Raw genomic sequence first — 18,209 nt, forward strand, 5'->3', positions numbered from 1 at the left:
CAGAGAAGAGGAGTGAAAAGGCCCAGAGAGAATTTATTGCATGGAGTGATTCATCCAAGGTCATTGAAGCAAGTTAAGGCCAGAACAGAGAGTGGGACCCTGGCCTTGGATTCCCGTCCTTTGATCACACGGAGTAACTTCCATTGCCCTGCATACAAGCTGTTCCTTTAAATGAGTAGAGTTTGAATGGAAACGTCCTTAAATAGCCCTGCAGAGGATCCCAGTCTTCCCCGAGGAGATCCGGATGTCCTGGAGAGCTCTGGTCCCCGCTGTGTGACAGCACTTTGTGCACACGTTGTTCCCTGCCCACGCTTTCCTTCTCCTCACTCCCTTTCTTTTTTCAAGCTGGGAACAGGATTTACTGTCCAGGCTCTCTCCCGAGCCCTCCTCCTATCCCTCCAGAAGACACGTCACCAGGTCCCGCTGTGAAACCACGACCCCTCACGTCACTGTACCCAGAGTCCCCCACCATCCCCCCATCAGAGCCCCGAGATGCAGGGCAAAGCCCCGTCTCCTTATGAAGGATGGGGTCTCTCTTACATGTCCCTTAGCATGGAGCAAGGGGTTGGTGTGGAATTTTCCTCCTCTTATTTTGGAGAAAGCTTCAGCTTTCAATGGCCTCAGTAGCCAGGCAGGGGGGCAACTCAGGTCTGTTACTCATTTGGGTGCATTTTGCCCCCGACCCCAGCCCTTTATCTCTGGTACCTTTGGGGGTTGGGTGGGGAGGTCATTACTAAAACTGTTTCCTATTCTGACCTTGTCTCTTCAGGATGGGAGTTTGCAGTGTCCAACCTGTAAGACCATTTATGGGGTGAAGACAGGTACCCAGCCTCCAGGGAAGATGGAGTACCACCTCATTCCCCACTCTCTGCCTGGCCACCCAGACTGCAAAACCATCCGGATCATCTACAGCATCCCCCCTGGCATTCAGGTGAGCCCACCCTCAGCCACTGGCTTTTATCATTTAAAGTTCAAATGTTTGCAAGTAAATGTTTGTCTTCAGTCCATTCAAGCTACTGTAACAAACAAACAAAAAAACCCCACAGACTGGATGACTTTTAAACAGCAGAAATTTATTTCTCACTGTTCTGGGGGCTGAGAAGTTCAAGATTGAGATGCCAGCAGATTCAGTGTCTGGTGGCAGCCTGCCTCCGGTTTGTACACCGTCTTCTTACTGTGTCCTCACATGGCAGAAGGGATGAGGAGCCTCTCTGGCATCTCTTTTGTAGGGGTACTAATCCCATTCATGATGGCTTCACCTTCGTAACCTAATCACCCACCAAGGGACCCCCTGCACCTCGTAATACCATCACAATGGGGATTAGATTTCAACATAATAATTTACGGGGTGGGGGGGACCCAGACTTTCAATCTACAGCTCTCCACCCGTGGCCTCCCCAAATTCATGTCCTTCCTGCACACAAAATACATTCATTCCATCCCGATAGCCCCCAAGTCTTAACACATTCCAGCACCCACTTTAAAGTTTAAGTCCAAAGTCTTATCTAAATATCATCTACATTAGATAGGGTGAGACTCAAGGTAGAATTCATCCTGAGGCCAATTCCTCTCCAGCTGTGAACCTGTGAAACCAAACAATTTATGTGGTGGTGTCTCACCAGACCCTGAATCAGCTGACACCTTGATCTGGAACTTCCCAGACTCTAGAACTGTGAAAAACGAATTTCTGTTGTTTACAAGCCACCCGGTTTATGTTACTTTGTTATAGCAGCCAGAGCTGCTAAGACAATGTTATGCTGTGAAAAGTCTCCTTCCCACTCTGGTCCCCCATCTAACCCAGTCTCACCCTCCCTGACTCTCCGCCACTGTTCTCACTTTCTTATGTATCCTTTCAGGGTTCTTTGTGCATTTGTAACAAAGACTTCATCCACTCCTCCCATCTTTACACAAAGGGTGACATATCAGACATATTGTTCTGTACCCTGCACTTTCTTTTTTTTATAGATCTTTATTGGAGTATAACTGCTTCACAATGCTGTGTTAGTTTCTGTTGTACAATAAAGTGAATCAGCCTTATGCGTACAAATGGCCCCATATCCCCTCCCTCTAGAGCCTCCCTCCCATCCTCCCCAGCCCACCCCTCTAGGTCGTGGAAGCACCGAGCTGATCTCCCTGTGCTATGTTGCTGCTTCCCATATGTACCACAATGTTCATTGCAGCACTATTTACAATAGCCAGGTCATGGACGCACCCTGCATTTTCAATGAACAATATAGTCTGTAGATCTTTCCATGTCCGTATAGAGAGAACTTCCACATTCTTTCCTAGCTTTGCATAATCATCCCTTGTATAAATGTACCATAATTTATATTCAGCCATCTCCATTTGATGGGTATACGGATTGTTTCCAATCTTTCGCTACAACAAAATGCTGTCATGAATAACCTTGCACGCATGTGAGTATATCCGTAGAATAATTTTCTAGAAGTGGATATTATTTTTTTTTTTTTTGTCAAGTGGTATTTGCATTTGTAATTTGATCGATAGTCCTTGACTCTTGTGGACATTTCTTTTGATTCTTCAAAAGACAGCCCTAAGGAACAAATTGAACAATTTTCCTGGCAGTAAATACCAATGTGTCCCTTCCTTCACACATTGAAGCTTTTCCTAAATGTTTAGGGTGTTCACTGGATTCATTTATTTAACAAATATTTATTAGTTTACCCTCCTTTCCTCCTTCCTCCTTGCCTTCCTCCATTTTGTCCTTTGTTTAACAAACATTTGAGTGTGAACAGGGGGCCGGACGCGTTCTAGATGCTAGAGAAAGAATGGTGAGCTAAACAGACACAGTCCTTGCTTCCCTGAAGTCCCCCTTCTAGTGAGATAAGGAAGAAATAAAACCGGGAGATGTAATAGGAAGAAATAAAACAGGGAGATGTAATAGTCTGTAAAAAATTGAATAAAAGCACATGGTTCTTCTTTGAAGGACGTATCAACCAGTCAGGCAGAAATAAATATACATCACTAAACAGGCAGAAATAAATATACATCACTAAACTCTAGAGTAAAAACTGATAAAAAAGCTGTGGGAAGCAGGGTGGACACAGATAACACAAGGCCTTCAAAGTCTGACAGGACCTGGCTTCCAGTTCCTGGCTGATTCCTCCTTAGCTGGTGATTTTGGACCTTGACCACTTGACCTTCCTGAGCCCTGTTTCTTTATCTGCACTGCCGGGAGCTAATGTGCAGGGGTTTTGTAAAGATGGATGATAATGTTTATATGTGCATATTGTGGTCCAGGGTACAGAACCAAGGTGCTCAGTACCTGGTCTCCATCATTAATGAGTATCTTACATGTCAGGGTAAGGAAGAGGGCCTATGTCTGTCTGTCTGGGAGGGTTGGAGGAGACTTTCTGGGGGCAGGGTACTCACTAGTAGAGGAAAGACATGAAGAAATGGAGGAGAGTGTTTTTAGTTGGAGGACACAACAGAGTTGCCAAGGGAGAGAAAGAGGGGGTGTGGAAGGCCCATAAGGAAGAGTTTAATTTGGGTTAAGATTTGCCAAAGTAGGGGACAGGAGGAGGGTGTAAGAAAGATGTGAAAGAGCAGGCAGAGAAGGGAGACTGGGGGCAGGTCAGGGAAGGCCTTCAACACCAGGGTGAAGGCTGTAGATTCTCCTTGACAGGCTGGTGGTGGGGGGGGTCCCTGAAGGTTGTCGGGCGTTGGTTAGGATTATGGAAAGTCACGTGATTGGGAAGATGCTTTAGGAAGGCCAGTCTGGCAAAAGAGTGGGGGGTGACCTGACAGACCAATTAGGAGACCACTGCGATAATTTAGTTTCCAGTAATGAAAAAGGGAGGGCCCGGGACCAGGGAGATATGGTTGGATGTGAGGGCAAGTGAGACTTCTGGAATGATTCTAGGGCTGCCAGGGGGTGTATAATAGGGACAAGAATGAGAATACGGGAGTCCCGAGAAACAGCCAATGGCCTTGGTGGGAAGTAAGACAGACTGATGTGGGCAAAGTCAGGGTGGGGCAACCACTTTGGAGGATGTTCTTTGTTCCCGGACTCCAGGACCAAAGAATGGAGAGCCTGCACTATGGTATAGAGGTGCCCGCCTGCTGCCTCTGGAGGTGCCATGGCTCCCCTAGGAAAACCCAAGCTTGTGTCAAAGGAAATGCATCCGTGCACTGTCCTTACAGAGAGACAGTGTAGAGTCGGTAGCAGAACCCTCAGGGCAAAGTCCATTCCTGGAGACCCCAGGGACCACACAGGCTTGGGCTTTCGTGGGGAGTGAGGCCCTTTAAGCTCTGCCTTCACCGCAGACAGTGATTCTCCGGGGGAGAAACTCTGAGCGGGGCCAAGGCAGAGTCGTGACTGCTGAGCTTAGCACCGTGCAGGGAGCACACAGCCTTGCTGGGCTGGTGCCAAGCAGGTGTCTGTGTTGGCCGCATAACAGGCAAGTCCCGGGCAGGAAAGGAGCGGGCAGAACCGTGGTGAGAATCGGCCATCAGTTGTCCAGCCTGGCTTAGAAACAGCCGTGGCCGTGGGAATGTTGTAAATGTGATTTCATAAGAATGTGAAATTCAGAACCCTCAAGTCCCGCGTCTCCCAGAAGACACTGTTGCCACTTTCCGTCCCCTGTGATCTTTCCCTTCTCTGAGACTCCACTGTACTCATCATGCTGTTGTTCAGTTTGCAAAATCATACATGATCCTGAACCACGCTATTAAAAAAGATTGTTTTAATCACATAATTTTAAAATCATTTTGGAACTGTCGTCCATAGTAAGAGAAAATGGAAAATCTGTGTTTTCTTGAACTTTTGTCACTCATTCATTCATTCCTGCATTCACTCGCTCATTCATTTGTTCAGCCAGGATACGGTTACTGATCTACGGGGTGAGAGCTTGTACCAGGAGCTGTGTGGAATTATCAATATTATATTGGCTTCATCTAGAAGAGATTTTAAAACAGGGTTTCACAGACTCTGAGGGGCACCAGGGGTGCTCAGATATTATAGACAAACATTTCTGTGTAGGGGGAAAATATGTGCATTGTTACTGGGAGAAAATCCCTCATTTTTCATGAGCTTCTCAAAGGGACCTGTAGACCATTCTGAACCCTGATTAGGAAGCCTTGATTTTGGCTAAATTCTGCTTCAGTTTCTTTCCCACCTGGCGGCTTGAGGCCGCTTGCTTAATAGGGGTATTGGATGATGACAGTTGAAATGTCAGAAGATTTTTAGTTGTGAATATGCCAATGTATATTGTTAAATAAGAAAACAAACCAAAACCCATGAGGACAAAGGAGAAAATCCCCAGGAATCGTTCAGATAATTCTCATTGCCTGGCTCTTGGCTCAAAGCTCACAGGCACTTATGTTATTCTGAGTAGTTTAGAGGTTAAAAAAGTCCAGAGTATGCTTCAGGAAACCTGGGCTTAAGTTTTGGCAAAGCCATTAACATAACGGAAGTCATTTAACCTCTGGGGCTGCAGTTTTCCTCTTTGGTAAAACAAAAGAGCCAGAATAGATGATGATGAAGGTGATAAACAGCTGCTGAGCTCTGAATGTGCGCCTTAACATTCGTAACCGTCCCACAAGTTGAGAATCCCACATCTTCCTTATTTAAGGGGTAGGGAATTAACACCCCAAAGAGAGAGCAGCTCCGGCTAACACAGCTGGGAGGCAGCAGCTCTGGGTCCAGAGCCAGGTCCAAGGACTCGAGTATGTGTTAAACCTCTACTCCCTCCGCTGTTTGGGTCTGTTCTCTGTCTAGACTCTGTGGCCATTACTATTCATCGTTATCTGAATCAATCACAGCCTGCACCCCCTGCATCCAAAAGATTTTGAAAAATGCTCTTTGCTCTCTTTTTTTTCTGCTTTCAGGGGCCAGAACACCCAAATCCTGGGAAAAGTTTCAGCGCCCGTGGCTTCCCACGACACTGTTACCTTCCAGACAGCGAGAAAGGGAGAAAGGTGAGAGCGGGTTTCAGCGTAGGGCTGGGGAATTTACTTGTCCCTTAGGGCCTCAAGTTTGCTCCCTACAATGCTAAACAGAACTGGGTCTCTTGTAACTCTAGATGCCCATGTAGCAAAGTCATAGTCAAGTCAACTAGAGGTAGGATGGATATGTTTAGAATTTTATTTTTGCAGGGTGGTGGGGCCTGGGCTTTTGGCTTTTTCCTCTCCTGGATTTTACTGTCAATAATTCATCTATTTTAGGATCCTTCCTCTAGAGCTTTGCTGCCTAATGGCAGGTCCTGGGACCAGCACCAGTGGCAACACCTAAGAGTTTGATATAAATGCAGAACCTTAGAACCTACTTCATTTTAATAAGATCCCAAGTGATCTTCTGACAGCATATTAAAGCTTGAGAAGCACTGCTCTGGGGCAGGGATCTTAATTTGTGAAATTTTATTTGTTTATTTATTTTTTAACGAATACTTTGACTTTCCCCAAAAGAGTAGAGGGGAAAATCACTGGGTTTCTGGATTCTTAGCGATTCCCAGCGAGGCTTCAGTGGTTCTATGGACTCTAAAATTAGAATTAAAATTTCATGTTCATTTTCCTGTGGATAAGGCCAGAAAATCATTGGATTTTCAAAACATTCCCTGATCTCAAAAGTGAAAAGAACCGTTGATTTATTGAACAAGAGGTGTGCCTTTGTTAGCTTTCTCTAGGTCATGCTGCGTAACCAACAACCTCTAAATCTCAGTGGCTTCCTTCAACCACTGTTTATTTCTCATGCACTTTGCATGTTAGTGGCTGTGTCTCAGTTGCTGCTATGGGTCAGCTTTCATCTGCTCCCTGTGGCTTCCTGTTCTAGAATCCAGGTCAAAGGAGCAGCCCTTCCGTGGTCCATCCCCTTCCCATGGAATGAGGCAGAGGACCAAGAGAGAATCCAAGCAGGAGTGTACAATCCCATTAAAGCTGCTCCTGGAAGCTTGTTACTTCCACTCACCTCTCATAGGCCCCAGCAAGTCATGGACAAGCCAGACAAGGAGCTGGTACCCTGCCTACAGGGAGGCCCCTTGGCAAAGAGTGTGGCTATGGTCTCTCAGAGGGGAAGAATCAGATAGTTCGGGACAATAAGAGAATCAACCACATCATCCTGAAGGGGTGCCCGGTTCAGTGTTCCCAGATTAGGAATCGGGGCCAGTCGTGATACCCGTTTGCCCTGAACAGCACGTCTCTGCGCTCGAGACCTACAGCTCCAACTGCTGGCTAAACATCTCCAGCATCAAGTCCTGCAGTTAAAATTAGAATCCTCTTGCTAAGAGCTGCTCCTCTGCCAGGCCTCTCTCTTCATGTTAATGACAGACTCTGTATCCTTGGGACCAGACTGGACACAGGAACATCTTGGACTCTGGCTCCGAACCACACATTTCTCCCCGCACTGCCCTCCAAACCGCTTGAATCCTTTTCTAATCCTGACACCGCCAACCTAGTTATCTGTCACCAGAATAGTAATCCTGAAACACAGTTTCTGGCATCACTCTCCTTGTTTAACAGAAAAAAAGTGAGAGAAAACAATACAAAATTGTTAGGGTGGCTTTCCCTTGCTTCTTTACAAGGACAATCTTCTCTGCTTGATATACAAGACCTACTACAGTGTGGGTCCCCTCTCACCGATTCCTCACCCTTATCCCTCCTGTCTGCTGTTCCCAGATGCTAACCTTGGGCTCCTTTGCAGAGCAAGGTAATAAGAGCATGGGCTTTGGAGCCAGACGAGCCTGGGTTCAAGTCCTAGTTCTGCCATTTACCAGCTGTGGGAACTGACATAAAGTTGACTTAATCTATAAAAGCACGGTGATCATTTCTAGCTGTATGGACAGGACGTTGTAAGAATTCAACGAAGGTAGCATTTGTAAAATGCCCAGCGTGGTGGCAGCAATCTTAATTCTCCATGCCTTGGATGATATGTATTTCCAGTGTCTATACGTCCTACTCTATTAATATACCTCATATCCTCCCCTCTGTCTGAGACCCAGCTCAGAGGCAGCCTCCTCCACGAAATCTATACTGATCCCCACCTGAGAGTCAACAGAGTCATGACTGAGACCGGGGACGGTAAAGTCAAGCAGTCCTGCAGTCAAGGCCCCCTCTGGCACTTTCTAGCTGCATGACCAAGGCAAATCTTTGGTCTTCTGAGCCTGTTTCCTCTTCTGCAGGGAAGGAATAATGAGCATCCTGTCTTAGCCAATTATTGTAACCATTGCATGACCCAGTGCCTGGCACTTAGTAAGTAAACACTCAGGAAATGGTAACTCTTGGTTTCAACGCCTGCTACTCTCATTACTATTAAGATTCCCCACCTCCAGCTCACACCGTGGTTATAGTCATTCAGTCTTGAACCCAGTGCATTTTTATCGGGTGCCTTCTTCATGCTGGTCAGGGTGTCAGGCATTCATCTTCCCAAAGACTTTTCTAACGTAGCTCAGTTAGAACATTCTGCAAGCCCTAACACCTCTCTGAGCCTCACCTATAAAACGGAGATAATACTAGTACCTGCCAGACCTGCCTCAAAGGGTGGCTGTGAGGGTCAGATGGGAAAATAAATATGAAATAGCCTGGAAGAGGTCAAAACGCTTCCACCGTGTCCCTGGAGAGATATTCCACAACCTTAGCTGTGGATCAATTAATACCACATTCAGGTGGTGGTCATGGCGGGGGAGGGCATAGCTCAGAAGATCTCAGATCATAAGTGCCTTGGCTGCCTAGATCCCAGCTTTTAAAATGCAGCTATGATGCTCGCACCTAACATTCGTTGAGTAGATGTCAGGCACTACTGTGAAAGTGCTTTTCACACAGCGCTCCCTAAGTTACGCACAGCCTTCAGGGGTTAAAGTGTACCACTGCCATTTTATAAGTAAGGAAATGAAAGCTCAGAGAGGTGATGTAACTTGTCCAAGGTCACACAGTTAGTCAATGACAGAGTCAAGACTTAACCTGCAGGTCCCTGACTGCATTTCCAAATCCCTTTCTATTCACTGTGCTGCTTAGGGCATCACGATGCAGGAGGGGCTAGGACCCTTGGGAGGACTCTCCAGTTCCCAAGGGATAGTCTTTGACCACCACGGAATGCCTGACTCTGATCTCCTGCCTTTTCTCTTAGGTCCTGAAGCTGCTGCTTGTGGCCTGGGACCGCCGTCTCATCTTTGCCATCGGTACGTCCAGCACCACGGGCGAGTCCGATACCGTCATCTGGAATGAGGTCCATCACAAGACAGAGTTTGGCTCTAATCTCACTGGCCACGGCTACCCAGATGCCAATTACCTGGATAATGTGCTGGCTGAACTGGCTGCCCAGGGCATTTCTGAGGACAGTGCCGCCCAGGAGAAGGACTGAACCGGAGGGGCTTTGGGGTGGGAGAGGCCACGGGACCACAGGTCAGGAAGTGGGGAGAGTCAAGGTGGAAGTTGGCGCCATGCCCTCCCAACTCCCTGTCTCCCCTCCTGTCCTGTCTCCACCCCCCATCCCTCCCAGCCCCAGGCTGCGGGGAGCAGCCAGAATGAATAAGGTGGTGTCATCCACAAACCTCATCCAACGCAAAGGGGACGTGGGATGAGGGCCAGCCTCAGTCTGTTCCCATGGAGTTTTTGGTGCTGGGTAGGCAGGGACCCCCCCCTCACCCCCCTAAGCAGGGGGCATGGGTAGCGCGCTTAGGGTATGGGCAACTCCTCATCCTGGCCTTGTGAAGCCGGAGGTTCATGCCCCAGCCGGCTTGTTGCTGCTCCCATTCTGCTTCGAGAGCGGAGTTTCCGCTTTTCTCTCCTCCACTGGAGGGAGGAGCTCTCACTGTGCAAGACTGGGGGGCAAAGCGGTGAACCGCGAAACTGCCGTGACGTCAGAAATCCATGCCTCGGTGTACAGCAAGGAAGCGCTTCTTGCCAAGGGGGTCAGGGTGGCACAGGCTCCTGGGAGCAGGCTCAGCTCTCATCATCGCCCTGGCTTCTCTGGGCCCTCCCTCCTCCTCCCACCTTTGACCTGTCCAAAGAGGCATCCAGATGAAAAGGCTCTGGGATTCCTCTCTGGGGCGGCATCCCACGATGCCTCCGGCCCCTCTCTGATCAGACCCGAGCCTGCATCCAACTTAGCATCTGAACAGTCCTCAGGGAGAGGAGCCCATAGCCTTCTTCCCAACTCATCCCAGGCCAGCTCAAAGATTCCATGAGTTTCATCCAGTCACTGTGAGTGGAGCCCAGGCTGGGCTCTGTGCCATCTGTGTGCGTGCATATATGTGTATGTGCATGTGCGTGTGTGCGCGTGTGTGCACTGCTGGGCCAGGTTGGTGGAGGGTCCCATCGTGTTCTCACACTGTGTTTTGCAAGATGTCAAACCCCCAATTCTGATGGGGATGAAACAGCCAGGCTGTGGGCCCTTGACTTGCCTCACCCTTTGCCAGCCCATCCCATAGTAAACTTGGACCCAGAAGAAGACAGAACTCTGCTTGGGAAGATGTGTAAGGTGAGGGCTGGACTGACCCCTTTGTATATCTCTTTCAAGATGAGGTCTGAGGCACACTACGAGGGCTTCAATCTGTCTCCGTGCACATTTGCTAATCAGAGCCCGGAGGTGCTGCTGGGCCCCTCACCTCCCTCATCGATTACAGGATGACCCAGAGCGTGAGGGAGACTCTAGCCCATTCCCAGCAGGATTGGGGCCACATTAGGGTCCAGTCCAACCTGTGTCTGGGTTGTGTCCCAGGACCCTGTCTATCCCCTCCCTGACATTCCCTTCAGCTCCCATTAAGGAAGGAATTGTGTGTCAGGGAGGAGAAGGGTGATCAAGAAGGGAAACCCAGGCTTCCGTGGTGGCGCAGTGGTTGAGAGTCCGCCTGCCGATGCAGGGGACACGGGTTCGTGCCCCGGTCCGGGAAGATCCCACATGCCGCGGAGCGGCTGGGCCCGTGAGCCATGGCCGCTGAGCCTGCGCGTCCGGAGCCTGTGCTCCGCAACGGGAGAGGCCGCGGCAGTGAGAGGCCCGCGTACTGCTGAAAAAAAAAAAAAAAAAAAAAAAAAAAAAGAAGGGAAACCCAATCCTCCCTTTGAAAGTGGGTTCTTTGAACTACGTGTTTAGGGGAAGTTCCTCTGGATACTAATTTGAATTTATATACCTCATGTTTGGGGGGTTTGACGTATATATATGCATATATATTTCATAGTATTTGGAAGGTTTTCGATGCTAGAAAGATGGAAATGGAAGAACCTTCAAAAATGGTATTTAAGTTCGAAGCAGAAGCCAAGCTTTTCTGAGAGCGGGCTCCGAGCTGCTTGCTCTTAGGCCTGCAGGCGTTTTGACTGTAGGGTGGCCAGTGGGTTCACCTGGGTGTCACCCAGCTTCTGGGTCACGCTCCCCTCCTTTTCCAAATGGCTATAGGGGTGTTAATCGGCTCCAGCAGAGGGAACCCTGACAGGAGGAACTGTTCCTGCTGGCTGAGTTCCAGTCTCGCCCATCAGTCATTTATCTCCCCAGCAGACCAGGGCCTGAGTTCACCGCACCATGGGGCCGTTTCCTGCCACAGCGGGGAAGGAAACACCTGAACTCAATGGACGAGACATCCCTGCAGCTTTTGATGTCACGTCCATGCCCTCTGCCAGGCTAAGGCTACGCCGTGCCAGAGATGAGCCTCATTATAAGCCTAGTGCCATCCCTACCTTCATTCAGCACCCTTGCCAAGTATCCACTGGGTTCCTCACCCACGTGGGATGAGGAAACAGCCTGAGCGTCAATGGGTAGATAGAGCTGTGCAGTAGGAGATGGGAAAGAAAGGAGAATGCTTTGACAACTGGCAGAGGGCAGTGGGCAGAGATTGATTTCCCTGGATCAGGCAGAAGAAGGTGTGGGTGGAGAAGGGGACGGCCAAGAGCAGAAAGAAGAGGATGTAGGGACCATGTAAGGCAGGCAGTGTGCCAGGGGCAATACCCCTGTGAGAGTTCATCTTCGAACCTTCAAGCCTTCCCCCCTCTACGGCACTGATCGTATCGGTGCCCCGCGTCTCTTGCTCTCTAAGGACGCTCAGTAGGGGCTACCTCATCCTCATGCTGCTCCTTTTGTGGGACCTTCTCAGAAGAAGGAATCTTAAACTTCCTTCCGAACACTGTGTCAGGCAAGGTGGGAGGCATCCCTTTGCCCTCTCTCTCGTGCCAACCTGGAAAGGTACAGTCTCGGGTTCGGTGAGAACCCCCGCCAGCAGAGGCCCTGTGCATCCATCACTTTGACACAGGAAGTTCTCCCACCGGAAGCCCTGCTGTGTTCCCTGCCCCGTGCAGGGAATTTCATGCCTTTCCTTTCATCGTCTTAGCACCAGCAGCCTAGTCTCTCCCTTCCTGAGTCTCCAGCGATGACACACGGGATTGGAGACAAACCTTGTTATATTCTCATCCCTTAGAAGATGAATCGTGTATGTGTAGTTGTGTGTGCCTTTGTGTTTTCATCCCCCTTTTGTAAAGCTTGGACTTCTCTGTGGTTTTATACTTGGTCAAAAGTGCTCGTCCTGGTATTGCACTGTTGTGGGCATGAGAGGATTGGGGGAAGGTCCCGTGTGGTACAAGAAAGGGCCCTGTCCTCTTTCCTTGTTTGTGGCCACTGGCATTGATGGGGAGCGGGGAGGAGGTGGGTCTGGGAGAGGGCAGGTGAATGTCCTGTTGCAAATCGTTGTTTGAAACCAGCGTGCTTTGAAGTCCTTGGTGTTGCTCTGTGAGAGGACATCGCCACCTGGTGCTCATGAGGTGTATGTGCAGAACAATAAATGGTAAATGAACAACCACAAAATTGCCGTCAACCTGCTTTCTGTAGACCAGTACACCGACCTGTGAGGCATTTGGGGTACCTCCCCAAGTCCGTAAGCAACCACAAGCCCTTCCACTGAACGGGAGAGTCCCTTTTTCTAATTTTTTCACATCTTTTCTACCCACACGTTTGACCAAGTTACCTAGCTTGACTTCTTGTTCCTCTAAAGGAACAGACCACGTGGCAGGGGAAGTAAGTAAGTGAAACCGTGGGGGAAAGACCGTCTTAAAAGCCATGAACCTTTGCTTCTTAAAGTTCCCTTCACCTGACTACAATATCGTGTATGTTTCAATAGTTTACAGGCTGTTGTTTTTCAAATACATGTTTAGTATTGATCATCTCGATACTAATGAGATCACAAAAATAAAATGCAATTGCAAAGCCGCCTTTGTCACCCAAATGTGTCTCTATTTCTGATAGTCCGTGGCGTGTGGTTAGTCCTTCCACAGACACCAGCCTGAGCTAGCCAGTCAGGAAAGCAGCATTCTGAAAGCAGAGCCTGTGAACCCCTCATGGAGGTTCTGATTTTGTCAAGTGAATTGATGAATGTAAGCCACAGACTCCCTCATTCTGATTTCCTGTGGATGAACAGTCGAACAGAGTATTCCTAAGTACACATTTTAATGCATATTTATGTGCAACGTTGTTAGAAATATAAGTTGGTGAAGAACTTTTAATTTCAACGGGCAGGTAGTGCATTAAAAGTCTGGGAGGCTTTAGCTATACTTGGTCTCTCTGACTCAGTCATCTTCAGAGAATTCACGGGGAAGTCAGTATTGGCAGGAAAGTGGTTAGCGTGGCTGAAACATACCCACAAAACACCCAGAGCTTAAGGAGAACATTTTAATGCTTAAGAAGCAGGGGTTTGGTAGAGAGGTTGAAGAAATCAGTGTCTCTGGCTGAGAGCTCGACTCAGGTTCTGTGAATCACTTCCCCTGTATCACAGGGAGAGGAATGTGTGACGCCTCCTCCCATCCCCCCACAGTCTGGGATGCTTCAAGCTCCTCAGAAGAAGGACCTAATATAAGCCTAAACTCTTGGCTGTGAATGTTAATGAGGACAGGACAAATTAGCCTTCATAAAAGATAACTCACCAATGACATTTGATTTGGTGAAGAAATATGTAACTCTAAAAAATGTTGCAGAAGAATATTAACAGATTCACCCTAATAATTACAATTAGGTGAGACTGTTTTTAAAATTGGGCAAAGCCCCAGCTGCCAAGTAACGATCATGTGTCATGCTAGACGTCTCAGGGAAGTCAGCCTGGAACTGAAATAAATGTATCACAAATGACATTGGATGCCTTTTTCGTTTCATTTAAAAGAATTGATTTGATCATGTCAACCACCTTTCTGCTGGAAAAAAAAATAAGGGTAGGGTACATAATTGGTATTTTTTTACTCTGTTTAGGTTTTGGGGATGAAGTAATACTTAGGTGTGGGCTTACTTTGACTTCTTGCGTTTTTCTTGTCTCCCACCCCCAGAAAAATGCAGACTTCTTGTTGGAATGTGGTGTGTGTGTGTGTGTGTGTGTGTGTGTGTGTGTGTGTGTGCGTGTGTGTGCGTGTGTGCATGTGATGGGAGGACCTAAAGGGGGGATGGCCATCCGTGAAAGAGAAAGGGATTGTACCTTGGTAACAGAAAATGAGATGGTAATGCTTGATCTATCCAAACCTGCAGCTCCTTTCTTTGCCCATTTGTGATGAGCTAAGAGGACAAAACCAAGTAGTTGGCTGTGGGTAAGAATTTCAATTTCCCATGAGCACCAGAATCTTTTCTAGTTTTTGCCCTTTCTTCACTCACTCCTGGTCTCCAAACCATCCCTTCTCCCTTGACCTCCTAATAGAAGTTTATATGTTAAAATGTTTTCTGAGGACTTTATGACACTAGTCTGAAGTCCAAGAGTGGCCTGGTCTCAGTAAGTCTTAACTGTGGTGAAGTTGGAGAAAGTGGGCCTAGTATAGGCATCATCTCTCGGTTCAGATGATGTTGAGAGGACCCAGAGGAGATGACACAGTTCATCAATTCAGAGCCCTCAAAGCTGACAAGCAATAGCCAAGCAGGACCTCCTGTGTCTTCTGGGGGCTCTGTCCGCCTCCCGGAGCATGAAATCCAGACAGCTTTTTAAAAACACAAAATAGTGGGAGGGTAACACTTAAAGGCATAAATTCTTAGAGGTCATGAATTGGAAACCATGGCTGACCTCAGATTAAATGCCTCTTCAAATTCAAATATCAACATTCTCCTGCCTCTCTTTTTACACATGGGCATTCAGGTGAAGATACTTAATGACGCAGGTAGAGAAAAGACACCTCCCTCGTGTTTGAGGCTCCAGGAGGACTTTTGCTTAAAAAGTCACAACTGTTCTCCAACTCCTCCCCCAACTTTGTCCATGTAGCTCTATTCATTTTCTGGCCCAAAGACCTAAGAAAGGCACAGAGTTATACCTGCCTTTTGTTGCATTTGCCACATCAGAACTTGGGAAGGCAGAAGTGGAAAGAAAAAATGAAAGACATGCTTGAAGCTCTGGCTGGAGACGAGAGAAATAGTTTCCTGGGAGAGCCTAGGCTGGACTCTGTGCCTGTTCTTGGTCAAGGGCGTCTCCATTCACGGCCGTGCCTGTAACCAAACTCTGCCTCTCGTCTTGGACCGCCTGGTATCCCCTCTTCTTGTACTTCCGGGTGCCGTAGATGGCCAGGGCAATGACAGCTGCCAGGACGGCGGTGACCCCCAGTGTGACCCCGGCTGCTGCCCCTCCAGACAGACCACTACCGTCCCCATGGATGACCTTCATGGCCCTGCGAAGCTTGAGAGGCTCTCCAAGCCTCCAGCGGTGGGTCTGGGAATCTTTAATCCAGGAGCTTGCAGTCTCAAGATTAGTCACTAGGACAGTGTTAGTGGCAGCCTGACTCATGAGGGGTGGTTGGGTGTAAGGTGGGAGCCTGACGGGAGGCAGAGACCCTCCTGTAAAAAGCCCGGCTTTGACGCAGTAAGACACTTGGCACCCGTCACTGATGAGGGCTAGGTGTTGGCTGAAACCCCCTGGACACTTTTTTAGGGAAGGTGCCCCTAAATCTTTGTACATGGCAGGATCCACCAAGGGGTTCCCGGCTGCACAGCTAAAGAAGCCACCAAATGGGACGGAAAACCTATATCCCAATTCATAGTCCTGAGAGGCACATACCTTGAGGTGTTCAAAAAGTCTCAATGGAAAATAGCCAGCTGGGCATGACTGAGCATTTGTCAAAGGGTTGATGCTCTTACTGCCGAAGAGGCCACCAAAAAGTAGTCCTGAGTTTTCAGGTACTTGGCCGCTGGCCACGCACCAAAAAGCCCTAAATTCTGCCTTGGCCACCCGGAAGACATCTTCACACACCGTCTTGCAGAAGATGAGGAGGGTACACTTCCGTGGACATTCCAGGTGGTTGTAACCCTCTTCGTGGGTCTGGGACAGCAGCTGGACTGGGCTGTAGCCAGCGGGGCAGGAGAAATCGCCAGTGAGTGGATTTTTCTGCTCCAAGTTGCGGCAGAGCTGGACAACCTCATTCCCTGAGAACTGGGTGCATTCCTGGTAAACCCCGCCAAAGGAGAAATTGGTCATTTTTCCCTCGCAAGAGCCGTCATCAATGTTGGCCTGGAAATTGAAGTTGGGCGAGTTGACATCTGTGCAGCCGGGGTAGGTGTTGAATGTGTAATAGCATCTCACGGCAGTTTCCACTGTCTTAGACAGCTTTTTCACCAAGGGTCCTGGCAAGTCAGGCAGCCTGTCAGGGTTGATGAAGAAATACAGAGGCAGGCCAGCTCGGTCCATGGCCACCAGGTGGTTGGTGATGCCCTGCTGCCAGGCCTGGAGGGTGATGCCTGGGTAAAAAGGAAGCCCTCCAATGCTTTGCACCCTGGAGTTGGTTCGGTTGGAGAGGTAGCTCTTGGTGAAGGCGTTCTGTGAGGTGTAGTTCTCCTCAAATTTGAAGTTCACGATGTTTAGGAAGGTGATTCCAGCGGATGCTGTCACAGCACTGCGGCTGCTCTGGCTGTCCTGGAGCAAGGAAGATCTGATGTGGTCCTCCTGAATGAGAGCAGCCCCTGCATCCACACTGGTGATGACATGGGTACCATAGTTGAGGACCAGGAGTTCCGCCAAGTAGGTGGCCATCCGTGTCTGGTTGTTCTCCAGACGCTCAGAGATGTCCAAGAGCTCCTTCTTAAACCCCCAGCTTAGCTCTGCATCTGGGTTGATTTTGACTGTGTAGACCAGGTTTCTTACCTGAACCTGGGTAGTTACAGCTTGGTCCTTCACCTGAAGGGTCTTCATCCTCTGGAACTCAGGGGAGAACTTGCCGTTGACTTTGGAAAAAAGGGAGAGCTCCATGTTGATGGAGTAGGAGGTGCTACTCTGGTAATTCTCCCAGGACTCCAGGATTTTTGAGTTCATCTCCAGGTTGCTCTCTTTCTGGGCAATGGTAAAGACCTCATCAGGGACGATGTACTGTCCATCCTCTGTGGTCCTGCAGTGGGTGTAAGTCAAGCTCATCACCCGTCCCATGTCCACATTCCGCAGATTATCCCAGCCGCCTCCAGGTAAGACTGCCAGAACAGGTAGTTTTAAGGCATTCCTGCATTTTTGAAATCCATCCTCATCTGTGTCTCCCAGACATTTGCTCATTTTAGCCCATGCTGACACTGCCCAGATAAGGATGGCACCCCTGAAGCTGTTCATGGCTCAGACAGCCCCAGCCTGACACACTAGCACTAAGTAGCAGCCAGCAAGCTCGGGGCAGACTGAACTGATGGGAAAGAAAGCCGTTGCTGAAACAAAAAGTTCAGCTGTTCTCCTAAAGCCACTAGTTCCTCTTTAGGCTAATCTAATTGCAAAATGGGGAAATGAGAGTCGACTGGAATATTAAGGTCCATCAGGACTTTGAAAAAGTTGTGTTGTACTAGATATGCAAACTTAGCCCTATACCCTTACCAGTTAACGACCCTAACTGTCCCCCACCTCCCCCAGGACGGGTTACTCTGCAGCAGTAGTGGGCACTCAGAAAAAGTGCAACCACACGCTTTGCTGTTACCCCCAGGAGAGTTTTCCAGCTTTGAAAGAGAGTTTTGGTTTTGTTTTTTGTTCACTCTCTTGATGTTTCAGCTTTTCCCTGACTACTCTCTTCTGGGACTTCAATACCAGTTTCCTTTTCCTGTGTGTGTAGTTGGCAATAAGTTGGTACCTACTATTATAACTTTAATTTTTTCATCCCATTGTTAAGTGCATGTAACCAGGATAGGTGTGTAAAAATGAACGGGGCTCTTCATTACTCAATTATTATTATTATTATTTTTTTTTGCGGTACGCGGGCCTCTAGCTGTTGTGGCCTCTCCCGTTGTGGAGCACAGGCTCCGGACGCACAGGCTCAGCGGCCATGGCTCACGGGCCCAGCCGCTCCGCGGCACGTGGGAT

General features: G+C 48.6%; 2 protein-coding genes across 6 annotated transcripts in view; one reads left to right on the forward strand and one right to left on the reverse strand.

The window, feature by feature from the left end:
- DTX4 (deltex E3 ubiquitin ligase 4) overlaps positions 1 to 13,131 on the forward strand; it is a 76,065-nt gene extending 62,934 nt beyond the window's left edge. For 3 of the 5 annotated variants that reach the window (XM_028501579.2, XM_007120250.3, XM_055078675.1), the window contains 3 exons: positions 770 to 931; positions 5,851 to 5,940; positions 9,080 to 13,131. In XM_028501579.2, coding sequence (XP_028357380.1) covers positions 770 to 931; positions 5,851 to 5,940; positions 9,080 to 9,313 — 486 coding nt within the window. In that variant the 3' untranslated portion in view covers positions 9,314 to 13,131. Of the gene's footprint in view, positions 1 to 3; positions 462 to 769; positions 932 to 5,850; positions 5,941 to 9,079 lie in introns of those variants that run through there. The other 2 variants (XM_055078676.1, XM_055078677.1) reach the window with 2 other exon arrangements.
- Positions 13,132 to 15,285: 2,154 nt separating this feature from the next.
- Positions 15,286 to 17,565, reverse strand: MPEG1 (macrophage expressed 1). The gene has a single exon (XM_007120248.2). The coding sequence runs from the start codon at positions 17,475 to 17,477 to the stop codon at positions 15,324 to 15,326; it is 2,154 nt and encodes a 717-aa protein (XP_007120310.2). The 5' UTR covers positions 17,478 to 17,565; the 3' UTR covers positions 15,286 to 15,323.
- Positions 17,566 to 18,209: the final 644 nt, after the last annotated feature.

Source organism: Physeter macrocephalus, chromosome 16 (genome assembly GCF_002837175.3).
Source record: "Physeter macrocephalus isolate SW-GA chromosome 16, ASM283717v5, whole genome shotgun sequence".
NCBI classification, from domain to species: Eukaryota; Metazoa; Chordata; class Mammalia; order Artiodactyla; family Physeteridae; genus Physeter; species Physeter macrocephalus.

Excerpts from the sequence above, each read along its gene's own strand:
- MPEG1 (XM_007120248.2), bottom strand. The coding sequence starts at position 17,477 with ATGAACAGCTTCAGGGGTGCCATCCTTATCTGGGCAGTGTCAGCATGG.